Genomic DNA, 25,548 nt, shown 5'->3' on the forward strand with positions numbered 1-25,548 from the left:
TTTTATTTTTCGATGATTTTTTTTTGTGGCTGGCATCGAAATGGAAAAAAAAAAAAAAAAAATTTCCATTTTTTTTATTTTTCGATGATTTTTTTTTGTGGCTGGCATCAAAAATGGAAAAAAAAATTAAAATTTTTTTTTCGCCTTTTTTTATTTTTCGATGATTTTTTGGTGTGACTGGCATCGAAAATGGAAAAAAAAAAAAATTAAAAAAATTTTTTTCGCCTTCTTTTTATTTTTCGATGATTTTTTGGTGTGGGAAAATGGGAAAATAAAATTTAAGAATTTTTTTTTCGCCTTTTTCTATTTTTCAATGATTTTTTTGTGTAGCTGGCATCGAAAATGGAAAAAACAAATAAAAATTTTTTTTTCGCCTTTTTTATTTTTCGATGATTTTTTTGTGTGGCTGGCATCGAAAATGGAAAAACAAATTTAAGAATTTTTTTTTCGCCTTTTTTTATTTTTCGATGATTTTTTGGTGTGGCTGGCATCGAAAATGGGAAAATAAAATTTAAGAATTTTTTTTTTCGCCTTTTTTTTTTATTTTTCGATGATTTTTTTTTGTAGCAGGCATCGAAAATAGAAAAAAAAAAATTAAAATTTTTTTTTTCGCCTCTTTTGTTTTTCGATGATTTTTTTGTGTGGCTGGCATCGAAAATGGAAAAACAAATTTAAGAATTTTTTTTTCGCCTTTTTTTATTTTTCGATGATTTTTTGGTGTGGCTGGCATCGAAAATGGGAAAATAAAATTTAAGAATTTTTTTTTTCGCCTTTTTTTTTTATTTTTCTATGATTTTTTTTTTTGTAGCAGGCATCGAAAATGGAAAAAAAAAATAAAAGTTTTTTTTTTTCCATTTCTTTTAAAAAAATTTTTTTCGCCTTTTTTATTTTTCGATGATTTTTTTGTGTGGCTGGCATCGAAAATGGGAAAACAAATTTAAGAATTTTTTTTTCGCCTTTTTTTTATTTTTCGATGATTTTTTTGTGTGGCTGGCATCGAATATGGAAAAAAAAATTAAAAAATTTTTTTTCGCCTTTTTTATTTTTCGATGATTTTTTTTGTGGCTGGCATCGAAAATGGAAAAAAAAATTAAACGTTTTTTTTTCCATTTTTTTTATTTTTCGATGATTTTTTTTTGTGGATGGCATCGAAAATGGAAAAAAAATTAAAAAAAAATTTTTCGCCTTTTTTATTTTTCGATGATTTTTTTGTGTGGCTGGCATCGAAAATGGGAAAACAAATTAAAGAATTTTTTTTTTCGCCTTTTTTTTATTTTCGATGATTTTTTTGTGTGGCTGGCACCGAAAAAGGGAAAAGAATTTTTTTGTGTCTCTTTTTATTTTTCGATGATTTTTTTTTGTGGCTGGCATCGAAAATGGAAAAAAAAATTTAAAATTTATTTTTTCCATTTTTTTATTTTTCGATGATTTTTTTTTGTGTGGCTGGCACCGAAAAAGGGAAAAAAAATTCAAGAATTTTTTTTTGCCTTTTTTATTTTTTGATGATTTTTTTTGTGGCTGGCATCGAAAATGGAAAAAAAAAATTTAATTTTTTTTCAATTTTTTTATTTTTCGATGATTTTTTGGTGTGGCTGGCATCGAAAATGGAAAAAAAAAATTAAAAAAATTTTCTTCGCTTATTTTAATTTTTCGATGATTTTTTGGTGTGGCTGGCATCGAAAATGGGAAAATAAAATTTAAGAAATTTTTTTTCGCCTTTTTTTATTACTCTCATCGAAAATGGGAAAACAAATTTAAGAATTTTTTTTTCGCCTTTTTTTATTTTTCGATGATTTTTTGGTGTGGGAAAATGGGAAAATAAAATTTAAGAATTTTTTTTTTCGGCTTTTTCTATTTTTCGATGATTTTTTTGTGTAGCTGGCATCGAAAATGGAAAAACAAAAATTAAAATTTTTTTTTTCGCCTCTTTTGTTTTTCGATGATTTTTTTGTGTGGCTGGCATCGAAAATGGAAAAACAAATTTAAGAATTTTTTTTTTCGCCTTTTTTTATTTTTCGATGATTTTTTGGTGTGGCTGGCATAGAAAATGGGAAAATAAAATTTAAGAATTTTTTTTCGCCTTTTTTTTTATTTTTCGATGATTTTTTTTTGTAGCAGGCATCGAAAATAGAAAAAAAAAAATTAAAATTTTTTTTTTCGCCTCTTTTGTTTTTCGATGATTTTTTTGTGTGGCTGGCATCGAAAATGGAAAAACAAATTTAAGAATTTTTTTTTCGCCTTTTTTTATTTTTCGATGATTTTTTGGTGTGGCTGGCATCGAAAATGGGAAAATAAAATTTAAGAATTTTTTTTTTCGCCTTTTTTTTATTTTTCTATGATTTTTTTTTGTAGCAGGCATCGAAAATGGAAAAAAAAAAATAAAAGTTTTTTTTTTCCATTTTTTTTATTTTTCGATGATTTTTTTTTGTGGATAGCATCGAAAATGGAAAAAAAATTTAAAAATTTTGTTTCGCCTTTTTTATTTTTCGATGATTTTTTTGTGTGGCTGGCATCGAAAATGGGAAAACAAATTTAAGAATTTTTTTTTCGCCTTTTTTTTATTTTTCGATGATTTTTTTGTGTGGCCGGCATCGAATATGGAAAAAAAAAAATTAAAATTTTTTTTTTCGCCTTGTTTATTTTTCGATGATTTTTTTTGTGGCTGGCATCGAAAATGGAAAAAAAAAATTAAGTTTTTTTTTCCATTTTTTTTATTTTTCGATGATTTTTTTTGTGGATGGCATCGAAAATGGAAAAAAAAATTAATAAAAAATTTTTCGCCTTTTTTATTTTTCGATGATTTTTTTATGTGGCTGGCATCGAAAATGGGAAAACAAATTTAAGAATTTTTTTTTCGCCTTTTTTTTTATTTTTCGATGATTTTTTTGTGTGGCTGGCACCGAAAAAGGGAAAAGAATTCTTTTTTTGTCATTTTTTATTTTTCGATGATTTTTTTTTTGTGGCTGGCATCGAAAATGGAAAAAAAAATTTAAAATTTATTTTTTCCATTTTTTTATTTTTCGATGATTTTTTTGTGTGGCTGGCATCGAAAATGGAAAAAAAAAAATTTAAAATTTTTTTTTCGCCTTTTTTTTATTTTTCGATGATTTTTTGGTGTGGCTGGCATCGAAAATGGAAAAAAAAATTAAATTTTTTTTTTCCATTTTTTTATTTTTTGATGATTTTTTTGTGTGGCTGGCATCGAAAATGGAAAAAAAAAAATTTAAAATTTTTTTTTCGCCTTTTTTTTATTTTTCGATGATTTTTTGGTGTGGCTGGCATCGAAAATGGAAAAAAAAAATTAAAAATTTTTTTTTCGCTTATTTTAATTTTTCGATGATTTTTTGGTGTGGCTGGCATCGAAAATGGGAAAATAAAATTTAAGAAATTTTTTTTCGCCTTTTTTTATTTTTCGATGATTTTTTTGTGTGGCTTGCACCGAAAAAGGGAAAAAAATTCAAGAATTTTTTTTTTGTTTTTTTTATTTTCCGATGATTTTTTTTTGTGGCTGGCATCGAAAATGGAAAAAAAAATTAAAATTTTTTTTTTCGCCTTTATTATTTTTCGATGATTTTTTGGTGTGGCTGGCATCGAAATGGAAAAAAAAAAAATTAAGAAGTTTTTATCGCCTTTTTTATTTTTCGATGATTTTTTTGTGTGACTGGCATCGGAAATGGGAAAGAAAAATTTAAAAAAATTTAAGCCTTTTTTTTCGATGATTTTTTGTGTGGCTGGCATCGAAAAAGGGAAAAAAATTCAAGATTTTTTTTTTTGCCTTTTTTATTTTTCGATGATTTTTTGGTGTGGCTGGCATCGAAAATGGAAAAAAAAATTTAAAATTTTTTTTTTCCTTTTTTTATTTTTCGATGATTTTTTTTGTGGCTGGCATCGAAAATGGAAAAAAAAATTAAAAAAAATTTTTTCGCCTTTATTATTTTTCGATGATTTTTTGTGTGGCTGGCATCGAAAAAGGGAAAAAAATTCAAGAATTTTTTTTTTGTTTTTTTTATTTTCCGATGATTTTTTTTTGTGGCTGGCATCGAAAATGGAAAAAAAAAATTAAAATTTTTTTTTTCGCCTTTATTATTTTTCGATGATTTTTTGGTGTGGCTGGCATCGAAATGGAAAAAAAAAATTAAGAAGTTTTTATCGCCTTTTTTATTTTTCGATGATTTTTTTGTGTGACTGGCATCGGAAATGGGAAAGAAAAATTTAAAAAAAATTTAAGCCTTTTTTTTCGATGATTTTTTTGTGTGGCTGGCATCGAAAATGGGAAAACAAATTTAAGAATTTTTTTTTCGCCTTTTTTATTTTTCGATGATTTTTTTGTGTGGCTGGCACCGAAAAAGGGAAAAGAATTTTTTTTTTGTCTTTTTTTATTTTTCGATGATTTTTTTGTGTGGCTGGCATCGAAAATGAAAAAAAAAATTTAAAATTTTTTTTTCCATTTTTTTATTTTCCATGTTTTTTTTTTGTGGCTGGCATCGAAAATGAAAAAAAAAAATCCATTTTTTTATTTTTCGATGATTTTTTTTGTGTGGCTGGCATCGAAAATGGGAAAACAAATTTAAGAATTTTTTTTTCGCCTTTTTTATTTTTCGATGATTTTTTTGTGTGGCTGGCACCGAAAAAGGGAAAAGAATTTTGTTTTGTTTGTTTTTATTTTTCGATGATTTTTTTGTGTGGCTGGCATCGAAAATGAAAAAAAAAAATTTAAAATTTTTTTTTCCATTTTTTTATTTTTCCATGTTTTTTTTTTGTGGCTGGCATCGAAAATGAAAAAAAAAAAATCCATTTTTTTATTTTTCGATGATTTTTTTTTGTGGCTGGCATCAAAAATGGAAAAAAAAATTAAAATTTTTTTTTTCGCCTTTTTTTATTTTTCGATGATTTTTTGGTGTGACTGGCATCGAAAATGGAAAAAAAAATTAAAAAAAATTTTTTCGCCTTCTTTTTATTTTTCGATGATTTTTTGGTGTGGGAAAATGGGAAAATAAAATTTAAGAATTTTTTTTTCGCCTTTTTCTATTTTTCGATGATTTTTTTGTGTAGCTGGCATCGAAAATGGAAAAAAAAATTCAAATTTTTTTTTCGCCTTTTTTATTTTTCGATGATTTTTTTGTGTGGCTGGCATCGAAAATGGAAAAACAAATTTAAGAATTTTTTTTTCGCCTTTTTTTATTTTTCGATGATTTTTTGGTGTGGCTGGCATCGAAAATGGAAAAAAAAATTAAAAAAAATTGTTTCGCCTTTTTTAATTTTTCGATGATTTTTTGGTGTGGCTGGCATCGAAAATGGGAAAATAAAATTTAAGAAATTTTTTTTCGCCTTTTTTTATTACTGGCATCGAAAATGGGAAAACAAATTTAAGAATTTTTTTTTCGCCTTTTTTTTATTTTTCGATGATTTTTTTGTGTGGCTGGCACCGAAAAAGGGAAAAAAAAATCAAGATTTTTTTTTTTTGTCTTGTTTATTTTTCAAGATTTTTTTGTGTGGCTGGCATCGAAAAAGGGAAAAAAAAATTCAAGAATTTTTTTTTTCCTTTTTTATTTTTTGATGATTTTTTTTGTGGCTGGCATCGAAAATGGAACAAAAAAATTAAAAAATTTTTTTTCGCTTATTTTAATTTTTCGATGATTTTTTGGTGTGGCTGGCATCGAAAATGGGAAAATAAAATTTAAGAAATTTTTTTTCGCCTTTTTTTTATTTTTCGATGATTTTTTTGTGTGGCTTGCACCGAGAAAGGGAAAAAAATTCAAGAATTTTTTTTTGCCTTTTTTATTTTCCGATGATTTTTTTTTGTGGCTGGCATCGAAAATGGAAAAAAAAAAATTAAAATTTTTTTTTTCGCCTTTATTATTTTTCGATGATTTTTTGGTGTGGCTGGCATCGAAATGGAAAAAAAAAATTAAGAAGTTTTTTTCGCCTTTTTTATTTTTCGATGATTTTTTTGTGTGACTGGCATCGGAAATGGGAAAGAAAAATTAAAAAAAAATTTAAGCCTTTTTTTTCGATGACTTTTTGTGTGGCTGGCATCGAAAAAGGGAAAAAAATTCAAGATTTTTTTTTGTCTTTTTTATTTTTCGATGATTTTTTGGTGTGGCTGGCATCGAAAATGGAAAAAAAAAATTTTAAATTTATTTTTTCCTTTTTTTTATTTTTCGATGTTTTTTTTTGTGGCTGGCATCGAAAATGGAAAAAAAAAATTAAAAAAAATTTTTTCGCCTTTTTTATTTTTCGATGATTTTTTTTGTGTGGCTGGCATCGAAAATGGGAAAACAAATTTAAGAATTTTTTTTTCGCCTTTTTTATTTTTCGATGATTTTTTTGTGTGGCTGGCACCGAAAAAGGGAAAAGAATTTTTTTTTGTCTTTTTTTATTTTTCGATGATTTTTTTGTGTGGCTGGCATCGAAAATGAAAAAAAAATTAAAAAATTTTTTTCGCCTTTATTATTTTTCGATGATTTTTTTGTGTGGCTGGCATCGAAAATGGGAAAACAAATTTAAGAATTTTTTTTTCGCCTTTATTATTTTTCGATGATTTTTTTGTGTGGCTGGCACCAAAAAGGGAAAAGAATTTTTTTTTGTCTTTTTTTTATTTTTCGATGATTTTTTTGTGTGGCTGGCATCGAAATGGAAAAAAAAATTAAGAAGTTTTTATCGCCTTTTTTATTTTTCGATGATTTTTTTGTGTGACTGGCATCGGAAATGGGAAAGAAAAATTTAAAAAAAATTTAAGCCTTTTTTTTCGATGATTTTTTGTGTGGCTGGCATCGAAAAAGGGAAAAAAATTCAAGATTTTTTTTTTGTCTTTTTTATTTTTCGATGATTTTTTGGTGTGGCTGGCATCGAAAATGGAAAAAAAAATTTAAAATTTTTTTTTTCCTTTTTTTTATTTTTCGATGATTTTTTTTGTGGCTGGCATCGAAAATGGAAAAAAAAATTAAAAAAAATTTTTTCGCCTTTATTATTTTTCGATGATTTTTTTGTGTGGCTGGCATCGAAAATGGGAAAACAAATTTAAGAATTTTTTTTTCGCCTTTTTTATTTTTCGATGATTTTTTTGTGTGGCTGGCACCGAAAAAGGGAAAAGAAATTTTTTTTATCTTTTTTTATTTTTCGATGATTTTTTTGTGTGGCTGGCATCGAAAATGAAAAAAAAAAAATTAAAATTTTTTTTTCCATTTTTTTATTTTTCCATGTTTTTTTTTGTGGCTGGCATCGAAAATGAAAAAAAAAATCCATTTTTTTATTTTTCGATGATTTTTTTTGTGTGGCTGGCATCGAAAATGGGAAAACAAATATAAGAATTTTTTTTTCGCCTTTTTTATTTTTCGATGATTTTTTTGTGTGGCTGGCACCGAAAAAGGGAAAAGAATTTTTTTTTGTCTGTTTTTATTTTTCGATGATTTTTTTGTGTGGCTGGCATCGAAAATGAAAAAAAAAAATTTAAAATTTTTTTTTCCATTTTTTTATTTTTCCATGTTTTTTTTTGTGGCTGGCATCGAAAATGAAAAAAAAAAAATCCATTTTTTTATTTTTCGATGATTTTTTTGTGTGGCTGGCACCGAAAAAGGGAAAAAAAATCAAGATTTTTTTTTTTGTCTTGTTTATTTTTCAAGATTTTTTTTGTGGCTGGCATCCAAAAAAGAAAAAAAAGAAATAAATTTTTTTTTCCATTTTTTTATTTTTCGATGATTTTTTTTGTGGCTGTTATCAAAAATGGAAAAAAAAAATTAAAATTTTTTTTCCCCTTTTTTATTTTTCGATGATTTTTTTGTGTGGCTGGCACCAAAAAAGGGAAAAAAATCAAGATTTTTTTTTTTTTGATGATTTTTTTTTGTGGCTGGCATCGAAAATGGAAAAAAATAAATTTCCATTTTTTTTATTTTTCGATGATTTTTTTTTGTGGCTGGCATCAAAAATGGAAAAAAAAATTAAAATTTTTTTTTTTCGCCTTTTTTTATTTTTCGATGATTTTTTGGTGTGACTGGCATCGAAAATGGAAAAAAAAATTAAAAAAATTTTTTTCGCCTTCTTTTTATTTTTCGATGATTTTTTGGTGTGGGAAAATGGGAAAATAAAATTTAAGAATTTTTTTTTCGCCTTTTTCTATTTTTCGATGATTTTTTTGTGTAGCTGGCATCGAAAATGGAAAAAAAAATTCAAATTTTTTTTTCGCCTTTTTTATTTTTCGATGATTTTTTTGTGTGGCTGGCATCGAAAATGGAAAAACAAATTTAAGAATTTTTTTTTCGCCTTTTTTTATTTTTCGATGATTTTTTGGTGTGGCTGGCATCGAAAATGGAAAAAAAAATTTAAAAAAATTGTTTCGCCTTTTTTAATTTTTCGATGATTTTTTGGTGTGGCTGGCATCGAAAATGGGAAAATAAAATTTAAGAAATTTTTTTTCGGCTTTTTTTATTACTGGCATCGAAAATGGGAAAACAAATTTAAGAATTTTTTTTTCGCCTTTTTTTTATTTTTCGATGATTTTTTTGTGTGGCTGGCACCGAAAAAGGGAAAAAAAATCAAGATTTTTTTTTTTGTCTTGTTTATTTTTCGATGATTTTTTTGTGTGGCTGGCATCGAAAAAGGGAAAAAAAATTCAAGAATTTTTTTTTTCCTTTTTTATTTTTTGATGATTTTTTTTGTGGCTGGCATCGAAAATGGAACAAAAAAATTAAATTTTTCTTTCCATTTTTTTTATTTTTCGATGATTTTTTTTGTGTGGCTGGCATCGAAAATGGAAAAAAAAAAATTAAAAAAATTTTTTTCGCTTATTTTAATTTTTCGATGATTTTTTGGTGTGGCTGGCATCGAAAATGGGAAAATAAAATTTAAGAAATTTTTTTTCGCCTTTTTTTTATTTTTCGATGATTTTTTTGTGTGGCTTGCACCGAGAAAGGGAAAAAAAATTCAAGAATTTTTTTTTTCCTTTTTTATTTTCCGATGATTTTTTTTTGTGGCTGGCATCGAAAATGGAAAAAAAAAATTAAAATTTTTTTTTTCGCCTTTATTATTTTTCGATGATTTTTTGGTGTGGCTGGCATCGAAATGGAAAAAAAAAATTAAGAAGTTTTTTTCGCCTTTTTTATTTTTCGATGATTTTTTTGTGTGACTGGCATCGGAAATGGGAAAGAAAAATTAAAAAAAAATTTAAGCCTTTTTTTTCGATGATTTTTTGTGTGGCTGGCATCGAAAAAGGGAAAAAAATTCAAGATTTTTTTTTGTCTTTTTTATTTTTCGATGATTTTTTGGTGTGGCTGCCATCGAAAATGGAAAAAAAAAATTTAAAATTTTTTTTTTCCTTTTTTTTATTTTTCGATGATTTTTTTTGTGGCTGGCATCGAAAATGGAAAAAAAAAATTAAAATTTTTTTTTTCGCCTTTATTATTTTTCGATGATTTTTTGGTGTGGCTGGCATCGAAATGGAAAAAAAAAATTAAGAAGTTTTTTTCGCCTTTTTTATTTTTCGATGATTTTTTTGTGTGACTGGCATCGGAAATGGGAAAGAAAAATTAAAAAAAAATTTAAGCCTTTTTTTTCGATGATTTTTTGTGTGGCTGGCATCGAAAAAGGGAAAAAAATTCAAGATTTTTTTTTGTCTTTTTTATTTTTCGATGATTTTTTGGTGTGGCTGCCATCGAAAATGAAAAAAAAAAAATTTAAAATTTTTTTTTTCCTTTTTTTTATTTTTCGATGATTTTTTTTGTGGCTGGCATCGAAAATGGAAAAAAAAATTAAAAAAATTTTTTTCGCCTTTTTTATTTTTCGATGATTTTTTTTGTGTGGCTGGCATCGAAAATGGGAAAACAAATTTAAGAATTTTTTTTTCGCCTTTTTTATTTTTCGATGATTTTTTTGTGTGGCTGGCACCGAAAAAGGGAAAAGAATTTTTTTTTGTCTTTTTTTATTTTTCGATGATTTTTTTGTGTGGCTGGCATCGAAAATGAAAAAAAAATTAAAAAAATTTTTTTCGCCTTTATTATTTTTCGATGATTTTTTTGTGTGGCTGGCATCGAAAATGGGAAAACAAATTTAAGAATTTTTTTTTCGCCTTTTTTATTTTTCGATGATTTTTTTGTGTGGCTGGCACCAAAAAGGGAAAAGAATTTTTTTTTGTCTTTGTTTTATTTTTCGATGTTTTTTTTGTGTGGCTGGCATCGAAAATGAAAAAAAAAAATTTAAAATTTTTTTTTCCATTTTTTTTTATTTTTCCATGATTTTTTTTTGTGGCTGGCATCGAAAATGAAAAAAAAAATCCATTTTTTTATTTTTCGATGATTTTTTTTGTGTGGCTGGCACCGAAAAAGGGACAAAAATTCAAGAATTTTTTTTTGCGTCTTTTATTTTTGATGATTTTTTTGTGGCTGGCATCGAAAATGGAAAAAAAAAATTAAATTTTTTTTTCCATTTTTTTATTTTTCGATGATTTTTTTTGTGTGGCTGGCATCGAAAATGGAAAAAAAAATTAAAAAAAGTTGTTAAGAATTTTTTTTTCGCCTTTTTTTTATTTTTCGATGATTTTTTTGAGTGGCTGGCACCGAAAATGGGAAAAAATCAAGATTTTTTTTTTTGTCTTGTTTATTTTTCAAGATTTTTTTTGTGGCTGGCATCGAAAATAGAAAAAAAGAAGAATGATTTTTTTGTGTGGCTGGCACCGAAAAAGGGAAAAAAATCAAGATTTTTTTTTTTGTCTTGTTTATTTTTCAAGATTTTTTTTGTGGCTGGCATCGAGAATAGAAGAAAAGAAGAAATTTTAAATTTTTTATTTCCATTTTTTTATTTTTCGATGATTTTTTTGTGTGGCTGGCACCGAAAAAGGGAAAAAAATTCAAGAATTTTTTTTTGCCTTTTTTATTTTTCGATGATTTTTTTTTGTGGCTGGCATCGAAATGGAAAAAAAAAAAAAAAATTCCATTTTTTTATTTTTCGATATTTTTTTTTGTGGCTGGCATCAAAAATGGAAAAAAAAATAAAATTTTTTTTTTCGCCTTTTTTTATTTTTCGATGATTTTTTGGTGTGACTGGCATCGAAAATGGAAAAAAAAAAAAATTAAAAAAAAATTTTTCGCCTTCTTTTATTTTTCGATGATTTTTTGGTGTGGGAAAATGGGAAAATAAAATTTAAGAATTTTTTTTTCGCCTTTTTCTATTTTTCGATGATTTTTTTGTGTAGCTGGCATCGAAAATGGAAAAAAAAAATTAAAATTTTTTTTTCGCCTTTTTTATTTTTCGATAATTTTTTTGTGTGGCTGGCATCGAAAATGGAAAAACAAATTTAAGAATTTTTTTTCGCCTTTTTTTATTTTTCGATGATTTTTTGGTGTGGCTGGCATCGAAAATGGGAAAATAAAATTTAAGAATTTTTTTTTCGCCTTTTTTATTTTTCGATGATTTTTTTTGTGGCTGGCATCGAAAATGGAAAAAAAAAATTAAAAGTTTTTTTTTCAATTTCTTTTATTTTTCGATGATTTTTTTTTGTGGATGGCATCGAAAATGGAAAAAAAAAAATTAAAAAAATTTTTTTCGCCTTTTTTATTTTTCGATGATTTTTTTGTGTGGCTGGCATCGAAAATGGGAAAACAAATTTAAGAATTTTTTTTTCGCCTTTTTTTTATTTTTCGATGATTTTTTTGTGTGGCTGGCACCGAAAAAAGGAAAAGAATTTTTTTTTGTCTTTTTTTATTTTTCGATGATTTTTTTTTGTGGCTGGCATCGAAAATGGAAAAAAAATTTAATTTTTTTTTTCGCCTTTTTTATTTTTTGATGATTTTTTTGTGTGGCTGGCATCAAAAATGGAAAAACAAATTTAAGAATTTTTTTTTGCCTTTTTTATTTTTCGATGATTTTTTTGTGTGGCTGGCATCGAAAATGGGAAAACAAATTTAAGAATTTTTTTTTCGCCTTTTTTATTTTTCGATGATTTTTTTTGTGGCTGGCATCGAAAATGGAAAAAAAAATTATAAATTTTTTTTTTCCATTTTTTTTATTTTTCGATGATTTTTTTGTGTGGCTGGCATCGAAAATGGGAAAACAAATTTAAGAATTTTTTTTTCGCCTTTTTTTTATTTTTCGATGATTTTTTTGTGTGGCTGGCACCGAAAAAGGGAAAAGAATTTTTTTTTTGTCTTTTTTTATTTTTCGATGATTTTTTTTTGTGGCTGGCATCGAAAATGGAAAAAAAAAATTTAAAATTTATTTTTTCCATTTTTTATTTTTCGATGATTTTTTTTTGTGTGGCTGGCACCGAAAAAGAGAAAAAAAATTCAAGAATTTTTTTTGTCTTTTTTATTTTTTGATGATTTTTTTTGTGGCTGGCATCGAAAATGGAAAAAAAAAATTAAATTTTTTTTTTCCATTTTTTTATTTTGCGATGATTTTTTTTGTGTGGCTGGCATCGAAAATGGAAAAAAAAAATTTAAAATTTTTCTTCGCCTTTTTTGTATTTTTCGATGATTTTTTGGTGTGGCTGGCATCGAAAATGGAAAAAAAAATTAAAAAAATTTTTTTTCGTTTATTTTAATTTTTCGATGATTTTTTGGTGTGGCTGGCATCGAAAATGGGAAAATAAAATTTAAAAAAAATTTTTTCGCCTTTTTTTTATTTTTCGATGAATTTTTTGTGTGGCTTGCACCGAAAAAGGGAAAAAAATTCAAGAATTTTTTTTTGCCTTTTTTATTTTCCGATGATTTTTTTTTGTGGCTGGCATCGAAAATGGAAAAAAAAATTAAAATTTTTTTTTTCGCCTTTATTATTTTTCGATGATTTTTTGGTGTGGCTGGCATCGAAATGGAAAAAAAAATTAAGAAGTTTTTTTCGCCTTTTTTATTTTTCGATGATTTTTTTGTGTGACTGGCATCGGAAATGGGAAAGAAAAATGTAAAAAAAAATTGAGCCTTTTTTTTCGATGATTTTTTGTGTGGCTGGCATCGAAAAAGGGAAAAAAATTCAAGATTTTTTTTTTGTCTTTTTTATTTTTCGATGATTTTTTGGTGTGGCTGGTATCGAAAATGGAAAAAAAAATTGAAATTTTTTGTTTCCTTTTTTTATTTTTCGATGATTTTTTTTGTGGCTGGCATCGAAAATGGAAAAAAAAATTAAAAATTTTTTTTTCGCCTTTATTATTTTTCGATGATTTTTTTGTGTGGCTGGCATCGAAAATGGGAAAACAAATTTAAGAATTTTTTTTTCGCCTTTTTTATTTTTCGATGATTTTTTTGTGTGGCTGGCATCGAAAATGGAAAAAAAAATTGAAATTTTTTTTTTCCTTTTTTTATTTTTCGATGATTTTTTTTGTGGCTGGCATCGAAAATGGAAAAAAAAATTAAAAAATTTTTTTTCGCCTTTATTATTTTTCGATGATTTTTTTGTGTGGCTGGCATCGAAAAAGGGAAAAAAATTCAAGATTTTTTTTTTGTCTTTTTTTATTTTTCGATGATTTTTTGGTGTGGCTGGCATCGAAAATGGGAAAATAAAATTTAAGAAATTTTTTTTCGCCTTTTTTTATTACTGGCATCGAAAATGGGAAAACAAATTTAAGAATTTTTTTTTCGCCTTTTTTTTTTTTTCGATGATTTTTTGGTGTGGCTGGCACCGAAAAAGGGAAAAAAAATCAAGATTTTTTTTTGGTCTTGTTTATTTTTCAAGATTTTTTGTGGCTGGCATCGAAAATAGAATAAAAAGAAATAAATTTTTTTTCCATTTTTTTATTTTTCGATGATTTTTTTTGTGGCTGTTATCAAAAATGGAAAAAAAAAATTAAAATTTTCTTTTTCCCCTTTTTTATTTTTCGATGATTTTTTTGTGTGGCTGGCACCAAAAACGGGAAAAAAATCAGGATTTTTTTTTTTTGATGATTTTTTTTTGTGGCTGGCATCCAAAATGGAAAAAAAATTTTTAAATTTTTTATTTCCATTTTTTTATTTTTCGATGATTTTTTTTTGTGGCTGGCATCGAAAATGAAAAAAAAATAAATTTCCATTTTTTTTTATTTTTCGATGATTTTTTTGTGTGGCTGGCACCGAAAAAGGGAAAAAAAATCAAGAATTTTTTTTTGCCTTTTTTATTTTTCGATGATTTTTTTTTGTGGCTGGCATCGAAATGGAAAAAAAAAAAAAAAAATTCAATTTTTTTTATTTTTCGATGATTTTTTTTGTGGCTGGCATCAAAAATGGAAAAAAAAATTAAAAATTTTTTTTTCGCCTTTTTTTTATTTTTCGATGATTTTTTGGTGTGGGAAAATGGGAAAATAAAATTTAAGAATTTTTTTTTTTCGCCTTTTTCTATTTTTCGATGATTGTTTTGTGTAGCTGGCATCGAAAATGAAAAAAAAAAATTTAAAATTTTTTTTTTCGCCTCTTTTGTTTTTCGATGATTTTTTTGTGTGGCTGGCATCGAAAATGGAAAAACAAATTTAAGAATTTTTTTTTCGCCTTTTTTTATTTTTCGATGATTTTTTGGTGTGGCTGGCATCGAAAATGGGAAAATAAAATTTAAGAATTTTTTTTTTCGCCTTTTTTTTATTTTTCTATGATTTTTTTTTTTGTAGCAGGCATCGAAAATGGAAAAAAAAAAATTAAAAGTTTTTTTTTTCCATTTTTTTTATTTTTCGATGATTTTTTTTTGTGGATAGCATCGAAAATGGAAAAAAAAATTTAAAAATTTTTTTTTCGCCTTTTTTATTTTTCGATGATTTTTTTTTGTGGCTGGCATCGAAAATGGAAAAAAAAAATTAAGTTTTTTTTTCCATTTTTTTTATTTTTCGATGATTTTTTTTGTGGATGACATCGAAAATGGAAAAAAAAATTAAAAAAATTTTTTTCGCCTTTTTTATTTTTCGATGATTTTTTTGTGTGGCTGGCATCGAAAATGGGAAAACAAATTTAAGAATTTTTTTTTCGCCTTTTTTTTATTTTTCGATGATTTTTTTGTGTGGCTGGCACCGAAAAAGGGAAAAGAATTCTTTTTTTGTCATTTTTTATTTTTCGATGATTTTTTTTTGTGGCTGGCATCGAAAATGGAAAAAAAAAAATTTAAAATTTATTTTTTCCATTTTTTTATTTTTCGATGATTTTTTTATGTGGCTGGCATCGAAAATGGAAAAAAAAAATTTTAAATTTTTTTTTCGCCTTTTTTTTTTTTTTCGATGATTTTTTGGTGTGGCTGGCATCGAAAATGGAAAAAAAAATTAAATTTTTTTTTCCATTTTTTTATTTTTCGATGATTTTTTTGTGTGGCTGGCATCGAAAATGGAAAAAAAAAAATTTAAAATTTTTTTTTCGCCTTTTTTTTATTTTTCGATGATTTTTTGGTGTGGCTGGCATCGAAAATGGAAAAAAAAAATTAAAAATTTTTTTTTCGCTTATTTTAATTTTTTGATGATTTTTTGGTGTGGCTGGCATCGAAAATGGGAAAATAAAATTTAAGAAATTTTTTTTCGCCTTTTTTTATTTTTCGATGATTTTTTTGTGTGGCTTGCACCGAAAAAGGGAAAAAAATTCAAGAATTTTTTTTTTGTTTTTTTTATTTTCCGATGATTTTTTTTTGTGGCTGGCATCGAAAATGGAAAAAAAAAATTAAAATTTTTTTTTTCGCCTTTATTATTTTTCGATGATTTTTTGGTGTGGCTGGCATCGAAATGGAAAAAAAAAATTAAGAAGTTTTTATCGCCTTTTTTATTTTTCGATGATTTTTTTGTGTGGCTGGCATCGGAAATGGGAAAGAAAAATTTAAAAAAAATTTAAGCCTTTTTTTTCGATGATTTTTTGTGTGGCTGGCATCGAAAAAGGGAAAAAAATTCAAGATTTTTTTTTTGTCTTTTTTATTTTTCGATGATTTTTTGGTGTGGCTGGCATCGAAAATGGAAAAAAAAATTAAAATTTTTTTTTTTCCTTTTTTTATTTTTCGATGATTTTTTTTGTGGCTGGCATCGAAAATGGAAAAAAAAATTAAAAAAAATTTTTTCGCCTTTATTATTTTTCGATGATTTTTTTGTGTGGCTGGCATCGAAAATGGGAAAACAAATTTAAGAATTTTTTTTTCGCCTTTTTTATTTTTCGATGATTTTTTTGTGTGGCTGGCACCGAAAAAGGGAAAAGAATTTTTTTTTGTCTTTTTTTATTTTTCGATGATTTTTTTGTGTGGCTGGCATCGAAAATGAAAAAAAAATAATTTTAAATTTTTTTTTCCATTTTTTTATTTTTCCATGTTTTTTTTTTGTGGCTGGCATCGAAAATGAAAAAAAAAAATCCATTTTTTTATTTTTCGATGATTTTTTTTGTGTGGCTGGCATCGAAAATGGGAAAACAAATTTAAGAATTTTTTTTTCGCCTTTTTTATTTTTCGATGATTTTTTTGTGTGGCTGGCACCGAAAAAGGGAAAAGAATTTTTTTTGTCTTTTTTTATTTTTCGATGATTTTTTTGTGTGGCTGGCATCGAAAATGAAAAAAAAAATTTAAAATTTTTTTTCCATTTTTTTATTTTTCCATGTTTTTTTTTTGTGGCTGGCATCGAAAATGAAAAAAAAAATCCATTCTTTTATTTTTCGATGATTTTTTTGTGTGGCTGGCACCGAGAAAGGGAAAAAAAATCAAGATTTTTTTTTTGTCTTGTTTATTTTTCAAGATTTTTTTTGTGGCTGGCATCGAAAAAAAAAAAAAAGAAATAAATTTTTTTTTCCATTTTTTTATTTTTCGATGATTTTTTTTGTGGCTGTTATCAAAAATGGAAAAAAAAAAATTAAAATTTTTTTTTCCCATTTTTTATTTTTCGATGATTTTTTTGTGTGGCTGGCACCAAAAAAGGGAAAAAAATCAAGATTTTTTTTTTTGATGATTTTTTTTTGTGGCTGGCATCAAAAATGGAAAAAAAATTAAAATTTTTTTTTTTCGCCTTTTTTTATTTTTCGATGATTTTTTGGTGTGACTGGCATCGAAAATGGAAAAAAAAATTAAAAAAATTTTTTTCGCCTTTTTTTTATTTTTCGATGATTTTTTGGTGTGGGAAAATGGGAAAATAAAATTTAAGAATTTTTTTTTCGCCTTTTTCTATTTTTCGATGATTTTTTTGTGTAGCTGGCATCGAAAATGGAAAAAAAAATTCAAATTTTTTTTTCGCCTTTTTTATTTTTCGATGATTTTTTTGTGTGGCTGGCATCGAAAATGGAAAAACAAATTTAAGAATTTTTTTTTCGCCTTTTTTTATTTTTCGATGATTTTTTGGTGTGGCTGGCATCGAAAATGGAAAAAAAAATTAAAAAAAATTGTTTCGCCTTTTTTAATTTTTCGATGATTTTTTTGTGTGGCTGGCATCGAAAATGGAAAAACAAATTTAAGAATTTTTTTTTCGCCTTTTTTTATTTTTCGATGATTTTTTGGTGTGTGTGGCGACCCCTCGGTCGGCGCGCCTCACCACCTGGGTTAGATCAACCGTGCATTCACATCGAAATGATTTTTATCACCAGCTCGCGGTTGATGAAAACTGTCAAGTTACTGACAACGAACGGGAGCAGTGTGGCGTGCGTTTTTGAGGTCATTTTGGTCAAGTGCAAATTTATTACCCTACAATCTCTTACAAACTACAATTATTAAAAGCTAAAATAATAGTGAACTGTAATCTGAATTAAATTTACTTATACTCTAATATTGACAGTTAAGTGTAACGCTACGGTAAACAGTAAATTATAACATAACATTGAGTTGAAAACTTACAGTTAAAATCTCTTAAAGCTAACCTTAAAACTAGAGTAAAAATCTCTTTGTGGAACTATACATCGTGGAAATCAAACTGGGCTGCCGTATACGGTAATAGAAATATGAAACCAGAAAAGATAGATTATTAATATAATGAATTACAGCAAAAACACATATAGAGGACAGGAAAATAGGAACAAAGGTCGTTTTACCAACAATTGAAAACACTAAACGTAAGTAGCCACTGTGTACAATGTTTGAAAATTGCCTAATTAGCTACACTATTGTAGGATTTTTTTAATACACGCTAGTTATTAAAAAACCGGAATATTATTTCAATTCCCGTTGGCCGAGCGCCAACATCTTAAAAAAAATCGTTTATCCCCGTCCGGATAACGATGTCGAAGCGGAGTGAATCGGAAGCGACTAGTACCAGTTCCGATGCGGCAATGCCGGAAACCTGCAAGGCGTGCAACGGAACGGATGACTCCCGAATGGTCCAGTGCGACAAGTGTGACGACTGGTACCACTTCGACTGTGTGGGGGTGAATCAGGACGTCGAGAATCAAGATTGGCTCTGCTCGGTCTGCCAAGAGAAGCAGCAAGCCAAGAACAAGGAATCGACGGAACCTATTCCTCCTCCGGTGCCACCCGTAAGTACATGCGTCACCTGCCCGGTGAGTACTACCAGCATGATTCCGTTGAACTCCTCATCCGATGTAATGACGAGCACATCCGTCACATCATCCGTGATTTTTCCGCCAAATACACTATGTCCTCCATTCATGCAAAATGTGCCAATGCCATTCCACTCACTAATGCCACCCCACTCGCTCATGCCACCCCAGTCGTATATGTCGCCTTATTATTTGATGCCACCCAATCAGTCAATGCAAATTAATTGCCCTATGTCAATGCCACCAATATCGTCGTATCGTCTGTCAAGTTCGTACGCTTCGTTTTCGGGAGTGAACAACGGGTCATGTTATACAGTGCCATCAAGTTTCGCTCAGCCTATTCCGTCAGTGCCCAGCACCGTGCCACCAACGCCCAGTCATGTTGTACCAACGACCGTCCCAAGGGAAAGACTTCGAAAACAGCTACCGGAGCCACTGCATCCAGAGAATCCTCTGAAAACCAAGCAACAAGTTTTGGAGGATAACACGAGCCAGTATTCCGAAGCAAGTTCCAGAAGGTCCACCAAGCAGAGACAGTTGAAGTTGGAGTTGCAAATTCTGGACGAAGATAGGAAAGTACAGGAAGCAGAAGAAGCACACCGACGCGAATACATGCGCAAACGACACGAGCTGTTGAAGGAGATGATCAACGAGAATGGTTCGATGACCGATGGGGAGAAAGAGCGATCGGACAATAGGATAGCTGAGTGGCTTAATGGATCTTCTGACGCAGATATCTGTTCACAGAAGTCACACGATATCAGCAGATTTGGCGATCCAGAACCGATCCCAGCAAGAATTCGCCCTAACCAAGGTCCCAATCCACTACCAGTAGATCACCCAAGCGTGACTACAGGAAGCAGACATCCACGTTTTGACCAGCAGCCAGGCAATTTCATTCCGATTCTACGTTCTACTCCAAGACAGATGCCATCGGACGATGACAACAACTTGACACGTAATCAAGTCGCCGCTCGCCAAGCCGTTTCGCGAGAACTCCCCCAATTCAGCGGAACTCCGGAAGAATGGCCGTTGTTTTACTCAACGTTTACAACAACGACCACCATGTGTGGCTATACGCAAGAGGAGAATCTGATACGCCTGCAGAAGTGTCTAAAAGGGAAGGCGTACGAAGCGGTTAAGTGTAGATTGATGCATCCTGCCAACGTTATGGGAATTATATCTACTCTGAAGATGCTGTACGGAAATCCAGAGATTATCGTGCAGAATATGGTGACCAAGATCCATGCTACTCCAGCTCCGAAAGCGGATAGGTTGGATACACTCATCGAGTTTTCGCTGGCTGTGCAGAACCTGTGTGCTACGATCGACGCATGCCAATTGGAGGAGTATTCGTACAACGTTGCCCTGTTGCATGAACTTGTGGATAAGCTTCCTCCAGGGTTCAAAGTGGAATGGGCTAAACATCGTCGAACTATACCACGGGTGAATCTCGAGGCATTTTCGAAGTGGCTGTACGAGTTAGCGGAAGTAGTGTGCCCGATCGCAAATTTACAAATCAGCGAGTCAAAACCATTGCGTGGTAACAAGAAACCTCCTGCCTTCCTCAACGCGCACAGTGGAGAGACGTCATACAAGCTGGAAGACAAACTGCATCATCAAGTGAAGAGTGGCCCAGCCGGCTCCGACTCCAAGACGTGTGTGGTATGCAAGGGCAGCTGTCCAAATCTGGATAAGTGTCACCGTTTCAGTGAATTGGGGTACAACGCCAGGTGGGCTGCGGTGAAGGAGTTCGGGTTATGCCGGAAGTGCCTCCGGAAACACAACGGTACGTGTAAATCCAAGCAAGTTTGCGGGAAGAATGGGTGTACATTTAAACACCATCAACTTCTCCACAACAACCAACGTGATGGAGCTGCCACCAACGTTTCCAGAGCTTCGGGCGAGAACTCCGCTACAATTGCGCAAAACACTTCCGTTCGTGAATGCAATGCTCATCACAAATCCACAAACAAAGGACTTTTCCGAGTAGCGCCGGTTATCATCCATGGACCGGGTAAGTCCATCAAGACCTTTGCGTTCCTGGACGATGGGTCGTCACTCACACTTGTGGATTCATCGATAGTGCAGGAGTTGAAGCTACAAGGAAAATCGGAACCGTTATGCCTCAAGTGGACTGGCAACAAGAGGCGAATGGAGAGTGATTCAGTAAAGTTGGACCTTGAGATTTCCGGAACAGGAGAGATACAGAAGAAATATCGCCTCGCAGGAGCTCATACTGTTGCTAGCCTGGATCTGTTCCATCAATCCGTAGATATGCGAAAGCTGAGTGAACAATATTCTCATCTGAAGGGTATTCCGATCGAGTCTTATAAAAATATTCAACCACGAATCTTGATCGGAATCGATAACGCCAACCTCACATTTCCACTCAAGGGAAGGGAAGGAAAGATGTACGAACCAATCGCAACGAAAACGCGTCTTGGATGGATCGTCCACGGAGGTGCGGATACCGGAGAAGCTCTAGTGGGGCACCACAGCCACAGCGTCCAGACTTGCCCATGCAGCGAGCGGTCCGATGAAATGTTGCGGCAAGCTGTACGTGACTACTTCTCTCTGGATGGGCTTGGGATCTACAAGTCGGAAAAGCTTCTCATCTCTAACGCAGAACAGCGCGCGCAGCGAATACTGGAGTCAGCCACCCAGAAGGAAAGCGGTCGATACGAAGTTAGCCTTCTATGGAAGTTCGACGACATCAAGTTACCCAACAGCAAACCGGCAGCTTTACGGCGTTTCCATTGCTTGGAGGCTAGAATGAAGAAGCAGCCGGATCTAGCGGAAGTATTGCGAGAGAAGATCGAAGATTACCGACTGAAAGGGTACATCAGGAAACTTTCTGACGAGGAGTTGCAAACTTCACAAGAGCGGGTGTGGTATCTGCCGTTGTTCCCGGTGTTCAACCCAAACAAACCCGGAAAGGTGAGAATCGTGTGGGATGCAGCAGCTAAAACCAACGGTGTTTCGCTGAACTCAATGCTCCTGACAGGGCCGGACCTTCTCACACCGCTCGACTACGTTCTCTACCGGTTCCGAGAATTCCTAGTGGGGCTCAGTGGTGACATCAGGGAGATGTACTTGCAGGTGTTCATGTGCAAGAAGGATCAGCATTGTCTCAGAGTGCTCTGGTGCGACGACTCGTCTGGTGACCCAAGCATCTACGTGACACAAGTTATGCCGTTCGGTACCTGTTGTTCGCCAAGCTGCGCACAATACGTGAAAAACCTCAACGCCCGCAAGTTTGAACGAGAATATCCTGCAGCCGCTCAAGCGATCACCAAGCAACACTATGTGGACGACATGCTGGTGAGCGTCGAATCAGAACAGGAGGCCATTCAGCTCGCCAGGGATGTAAAATTCGTGCACGCTCAAGCTGGGTTCGATATGCGAAACTGGATTTCCAACTCACCTGCAGTCGTGGAGGCAATGAAGGAAGAGAAGACCAACGAGAAGAGCTTAAATCTCACGATGGAACTGGGAACAGAGAAGGTTTTGGGTATGTGGTGGTGTACGTCTACCGACACGTTCACCTACAAGCTTTCACCAAAGCATGACCGGCAGCTGCTCGAAGGTAAACGCAAACCGACGAAGCGGGAGGTTCTACGGACGTTAATGGCTGTCTTTGATCCGCTAGGACTGATATCGAACGTGCTCATCTACCTGAAGGTTCTCTTCCAAGAAGTTTGGCGAGCTGGCATCGGATGGGATGACGTGATTCCGGAAAGTCTCAACGAAAAATGGGAGAAATGGTTGGAGATTCTACCGAAGGTGCAGGACATCAGCATACCTCGCTGTTACCGTTCCTTGACGGAACTGAGTCCACACACGAACATCCAATTGCACACGTTTGTCGACGCAAGCCTGTCAGGCTACGCAGCGGTCGTTTATCTACGTTTTGAGCAGGGCAGCACTGTGGAATGTGCTATCGTAGGTGCGAAGACTCGGGTGGCTCCCCTCAAGTTTGTGTCCATACCGAGGTTGGAGTTACAGGCCGCGGTCATCGGAGTCAGGTTGGCTGATAGGATTACGAAGTCCTTGTCGTTCAAGGTTCATCAGCGGTTTTTCTGGAGCGACTCGCGTGACGTCCTGTGCTGGATCCGGTCAGATCATCGGCGGTATTCGCAATTCGTTGCATTCCGCATCAGTGAAATTCTGGAAACAACGAACATAGCAGACTGGGGTTACAAGCGGTCGAAGGAAAATGTTGCTGACGATGCTACCAAGTGGCAGGGTATGCCAAACCTCACCGAAGATAGCCGGTGGTTCAAAGGACCCAGTTACTTGTGGGAACGTCAAGACCGCTGGCCATCTAATCCGTACCGTGAAGCTGGCACCGATGAAGAACTCCGTGCAAATCTCTTCTACCATCAAGTGCAACCTCAACCAATCATCAACGTTCGCGAATATTCTTGTTGGGGGCGCCTGTTACGAGTCACAGCTACAATATTTAGAGCCGCACGCAACATGCGCAGCAACGCGAACAACACAGAACGCATCACTGGTCCGCTATCAGCTGAGGAACTGAAGCATGCAACTAACTATCTGCTTCGACTTGCTCAGGCAGAAGCCTTTCCAGACGAGATAAGTGTCCTTAGCGCGGGTGCTGCCAGCAAGGCGTTGCAAACGTCGAGTACGATTTACGTACTGAACCCTTTCATGGATGAGCAGAAGGTACTTCGGATGCATGGCAGGATCAACGCATGCGAGAACGCTTCCATGGACGCTAGGAATCCAATAATTCTCCCGAAAGATCATCATGTCACATGGCTCATAGTAAAGGATCATCATGAGCGGTACCATCATCAAAACCACACTACCGTCGTGAACGAGTTGCGGCAAACATTCCGGATCCCGAAGATCAGGCGGCTATTTCAACGAGTAAGAGCAAGCTGTCAGGAATGCAAAAACCTAAGGGCAGTCCCACGTCCACCTCCTATGGGCGACCTTCCTGAAGCAAGACTGGCGGCATTCACGCGGCCGTTTTCGTTCATTGGCATTGATTATTTCGGTCCTTTGTTGGTGGCAGTAGGGCGTAGAACTGAAAAGCGGTGGGGTGTGCTTATAACATGCATGACTATACGGGCGGTACATATTGAAATTGCACATTCGCTTAGTGCGAATTCGTGCGTAATGGCATTGAGAAACTTTATGGCACGGCGAGGCGTACCGAGAAAGATCTATAGTGATCGAGGCACAAACTTTACGGCAGCAAGCAAGGAACTTGTGGTGGCGAATGAGGATCTTGAGGCAGCGCTCACGGAGATGGACCAGGAGATGTTAATCAAGGAGATAGTCAGTCCCGAGACGGAATGGTCATTTCTTCCTCCAGCGTCTCCCCATATGGGAGGAGCCTGGGAAAGGCTAATACAGTCGGTGAAGAAGAATCTCTCAGCGATGAAACCAGGGCGAAATCCAACCGACGAAAGTCTCCGCAATATGCTGATCGAAGTGGAAAATATCATTAATTCCCGTCCGCTTACGTACGTTCCGGTGGAGGATCCAAGTGCTCCTGTATTGACACCCAACCATTTCCTGCTGGGTTCCTCCAGTGGTCTCAAACCATCCACGGTGTTCGACGATAGTGCAGTGGTTCTACGACGGTCATGGTGTGCATCACAGGTAGAGGCGAATATTTTTTGGAGACGATGGGTACGAGACTACCTGCCGGACCTAACCAAGCGAACAAAGTGGTTCAACGAGGTCAAGCCGATTGAAGTGAACGATATTGTGGTAGTAGTCGATTCTGGATTACCACGGAACTGTTGGCCTAAGGGAAGGGTCATCTCAGTCAACAAGGGTAAAGACGCACAGGTGAGGTCAGCGGCGGTTCAGACCCAGACGGGCATCTACGAGCGTCCGGCGACAAAGCTGGCCGTCCTTCAGGTTCGTCGCGATGAGGAGGTAAACCAAGGTCTTGGCGTACCCTGGGGGGAGTGTGGCGACCCCTCGGTCGGCGCGCCTCACCACCTGGGTTAGATCAACCGTGCATTCACATCGAAATGATTTTTATCACCAGCTCGCGGTTGATGAAAACTGTCAAGTTACTGACAACGAACGGGAGCAGTGTGGCGTGCGTTTTTGAGGTCATTTTGGTCAAGTGCAAATTTATTACCCTACAATCTCTTACAAACTACAATTATTAAAAGCTAAAATAATAGTGAACTGTAATCTGAATTAAATTTACTTATACTCTAATATCGACAGTTAAGTGTAACGCTACGGTAAACAGTAAATTATAACATAACATTGAGTTGAAAACTTACAGTTAAAATCTCTTAAAGCTAACCTTAAAACTAGAGTAAAAATCTCTTTGTGGAACTATACATCGTGGAAATCAAACTGGGCTGCCGTATACGGTAATAGAAATATGAAACCAGAAAAGATAGATTATTAATATAATGAATTACAGCAAAAACACATATAGAGGACAGGAAAATAGGAACAAAGGTCGTTTTACCAACAATTGAAAACACTAAACGTAAGTAGCCACTGTGTACAATGTTTGAAAATTGCCTAATTAGCTACACTATTGTAGGATTTTTTTAATACACGCTAGTTATTAAAAAACCGGAATATTATTTCAATTCCCGTTGGCCGAGCGCCAACAGTGTGGCTGGCATCGAAAATGGAAAAAAAAATTAAAAAAAATTGTTTCGCCTTTTTTAATTTTTCGATGATTTTTTGGTGTGGCTGGCACCGAAAAAGGGAAAAAAAATCAAGATTTTTTTTTTTGTCTTGTTTATTTTTCAAGATTTTTTTGTGTGGCTGGCATCGAAAAAGGGAAAAAAAATTCAAGAATTTTTTTTTCCTTTTTTATTTTTTGATGATTTTTTTTGTGGCTGGCATCGAAAATGGAACAAAAAAATTAAATTTTTCTTTCCATTTTTTTTATTTTTCGATGATTTTTTTTGTGTGGCTGGCATCGAAAATGGAAAAAAAAATTTAAAATTTTTTTTTCGCCTTTTTTATTTTTCGATGATTTTTTGGTGTGGCTGGCATCGAAAATGGGAAAACAAATTTAAGAATTTTTTTTTCGCCTTTTTTATTTTTCGATGATTTTTTTGTGTGGCTGGCACCGAAAAAGGGAAAAGAATTTTTTTTTGTCTTTTTTTATTTTTCGATGATTTTTTTGTGTGGCTGGCATCGAAAATGAAAA

At 32.2% G+C, this 25,548-nt stretch overlaps 1 protein-coding gene across 1 annotated transcript; it reads left to right on the forward strand.

The window, feature by feature from the left end:
* Positions 1-18,095: 18,095 nt before the first annotated feature.
* Positions 18,096-24,368, forward strand: LOC135715414 (uncharacterized). Its single transcript, XM_065238695.1, has one exon. The coding sequence runs from the start codon at positions 18,096-18,098 to the stop codon at positions 24,366-24,368; it is 6,273 nt and encodes a 2,090-aa protein (XP_065094767.1).
* Positions 24,369-25,548: the final 1,180 nt, after the last annotated feature.

Source organism: Ochlerotatus camptorhynchus, unplaced genomic scaffold (genome assembly GCF_037179485.1).
Source record: "Ochlerotatus camptorhynchus isolate MF236.1 unplaced genomic scaffold, CSIRO-AGI_Acam_v1.1 ptg000894l, whole genome shotgun sequence".
In the NCBI taxonomy this organism is placed as follows: domain Eukaryota; kingdom Metazoa; phylum Arthropoda; class Insecta; order Diptera; family Culicidae; genus Ochlerotatus; species Ochlerotatus camptorhynchus.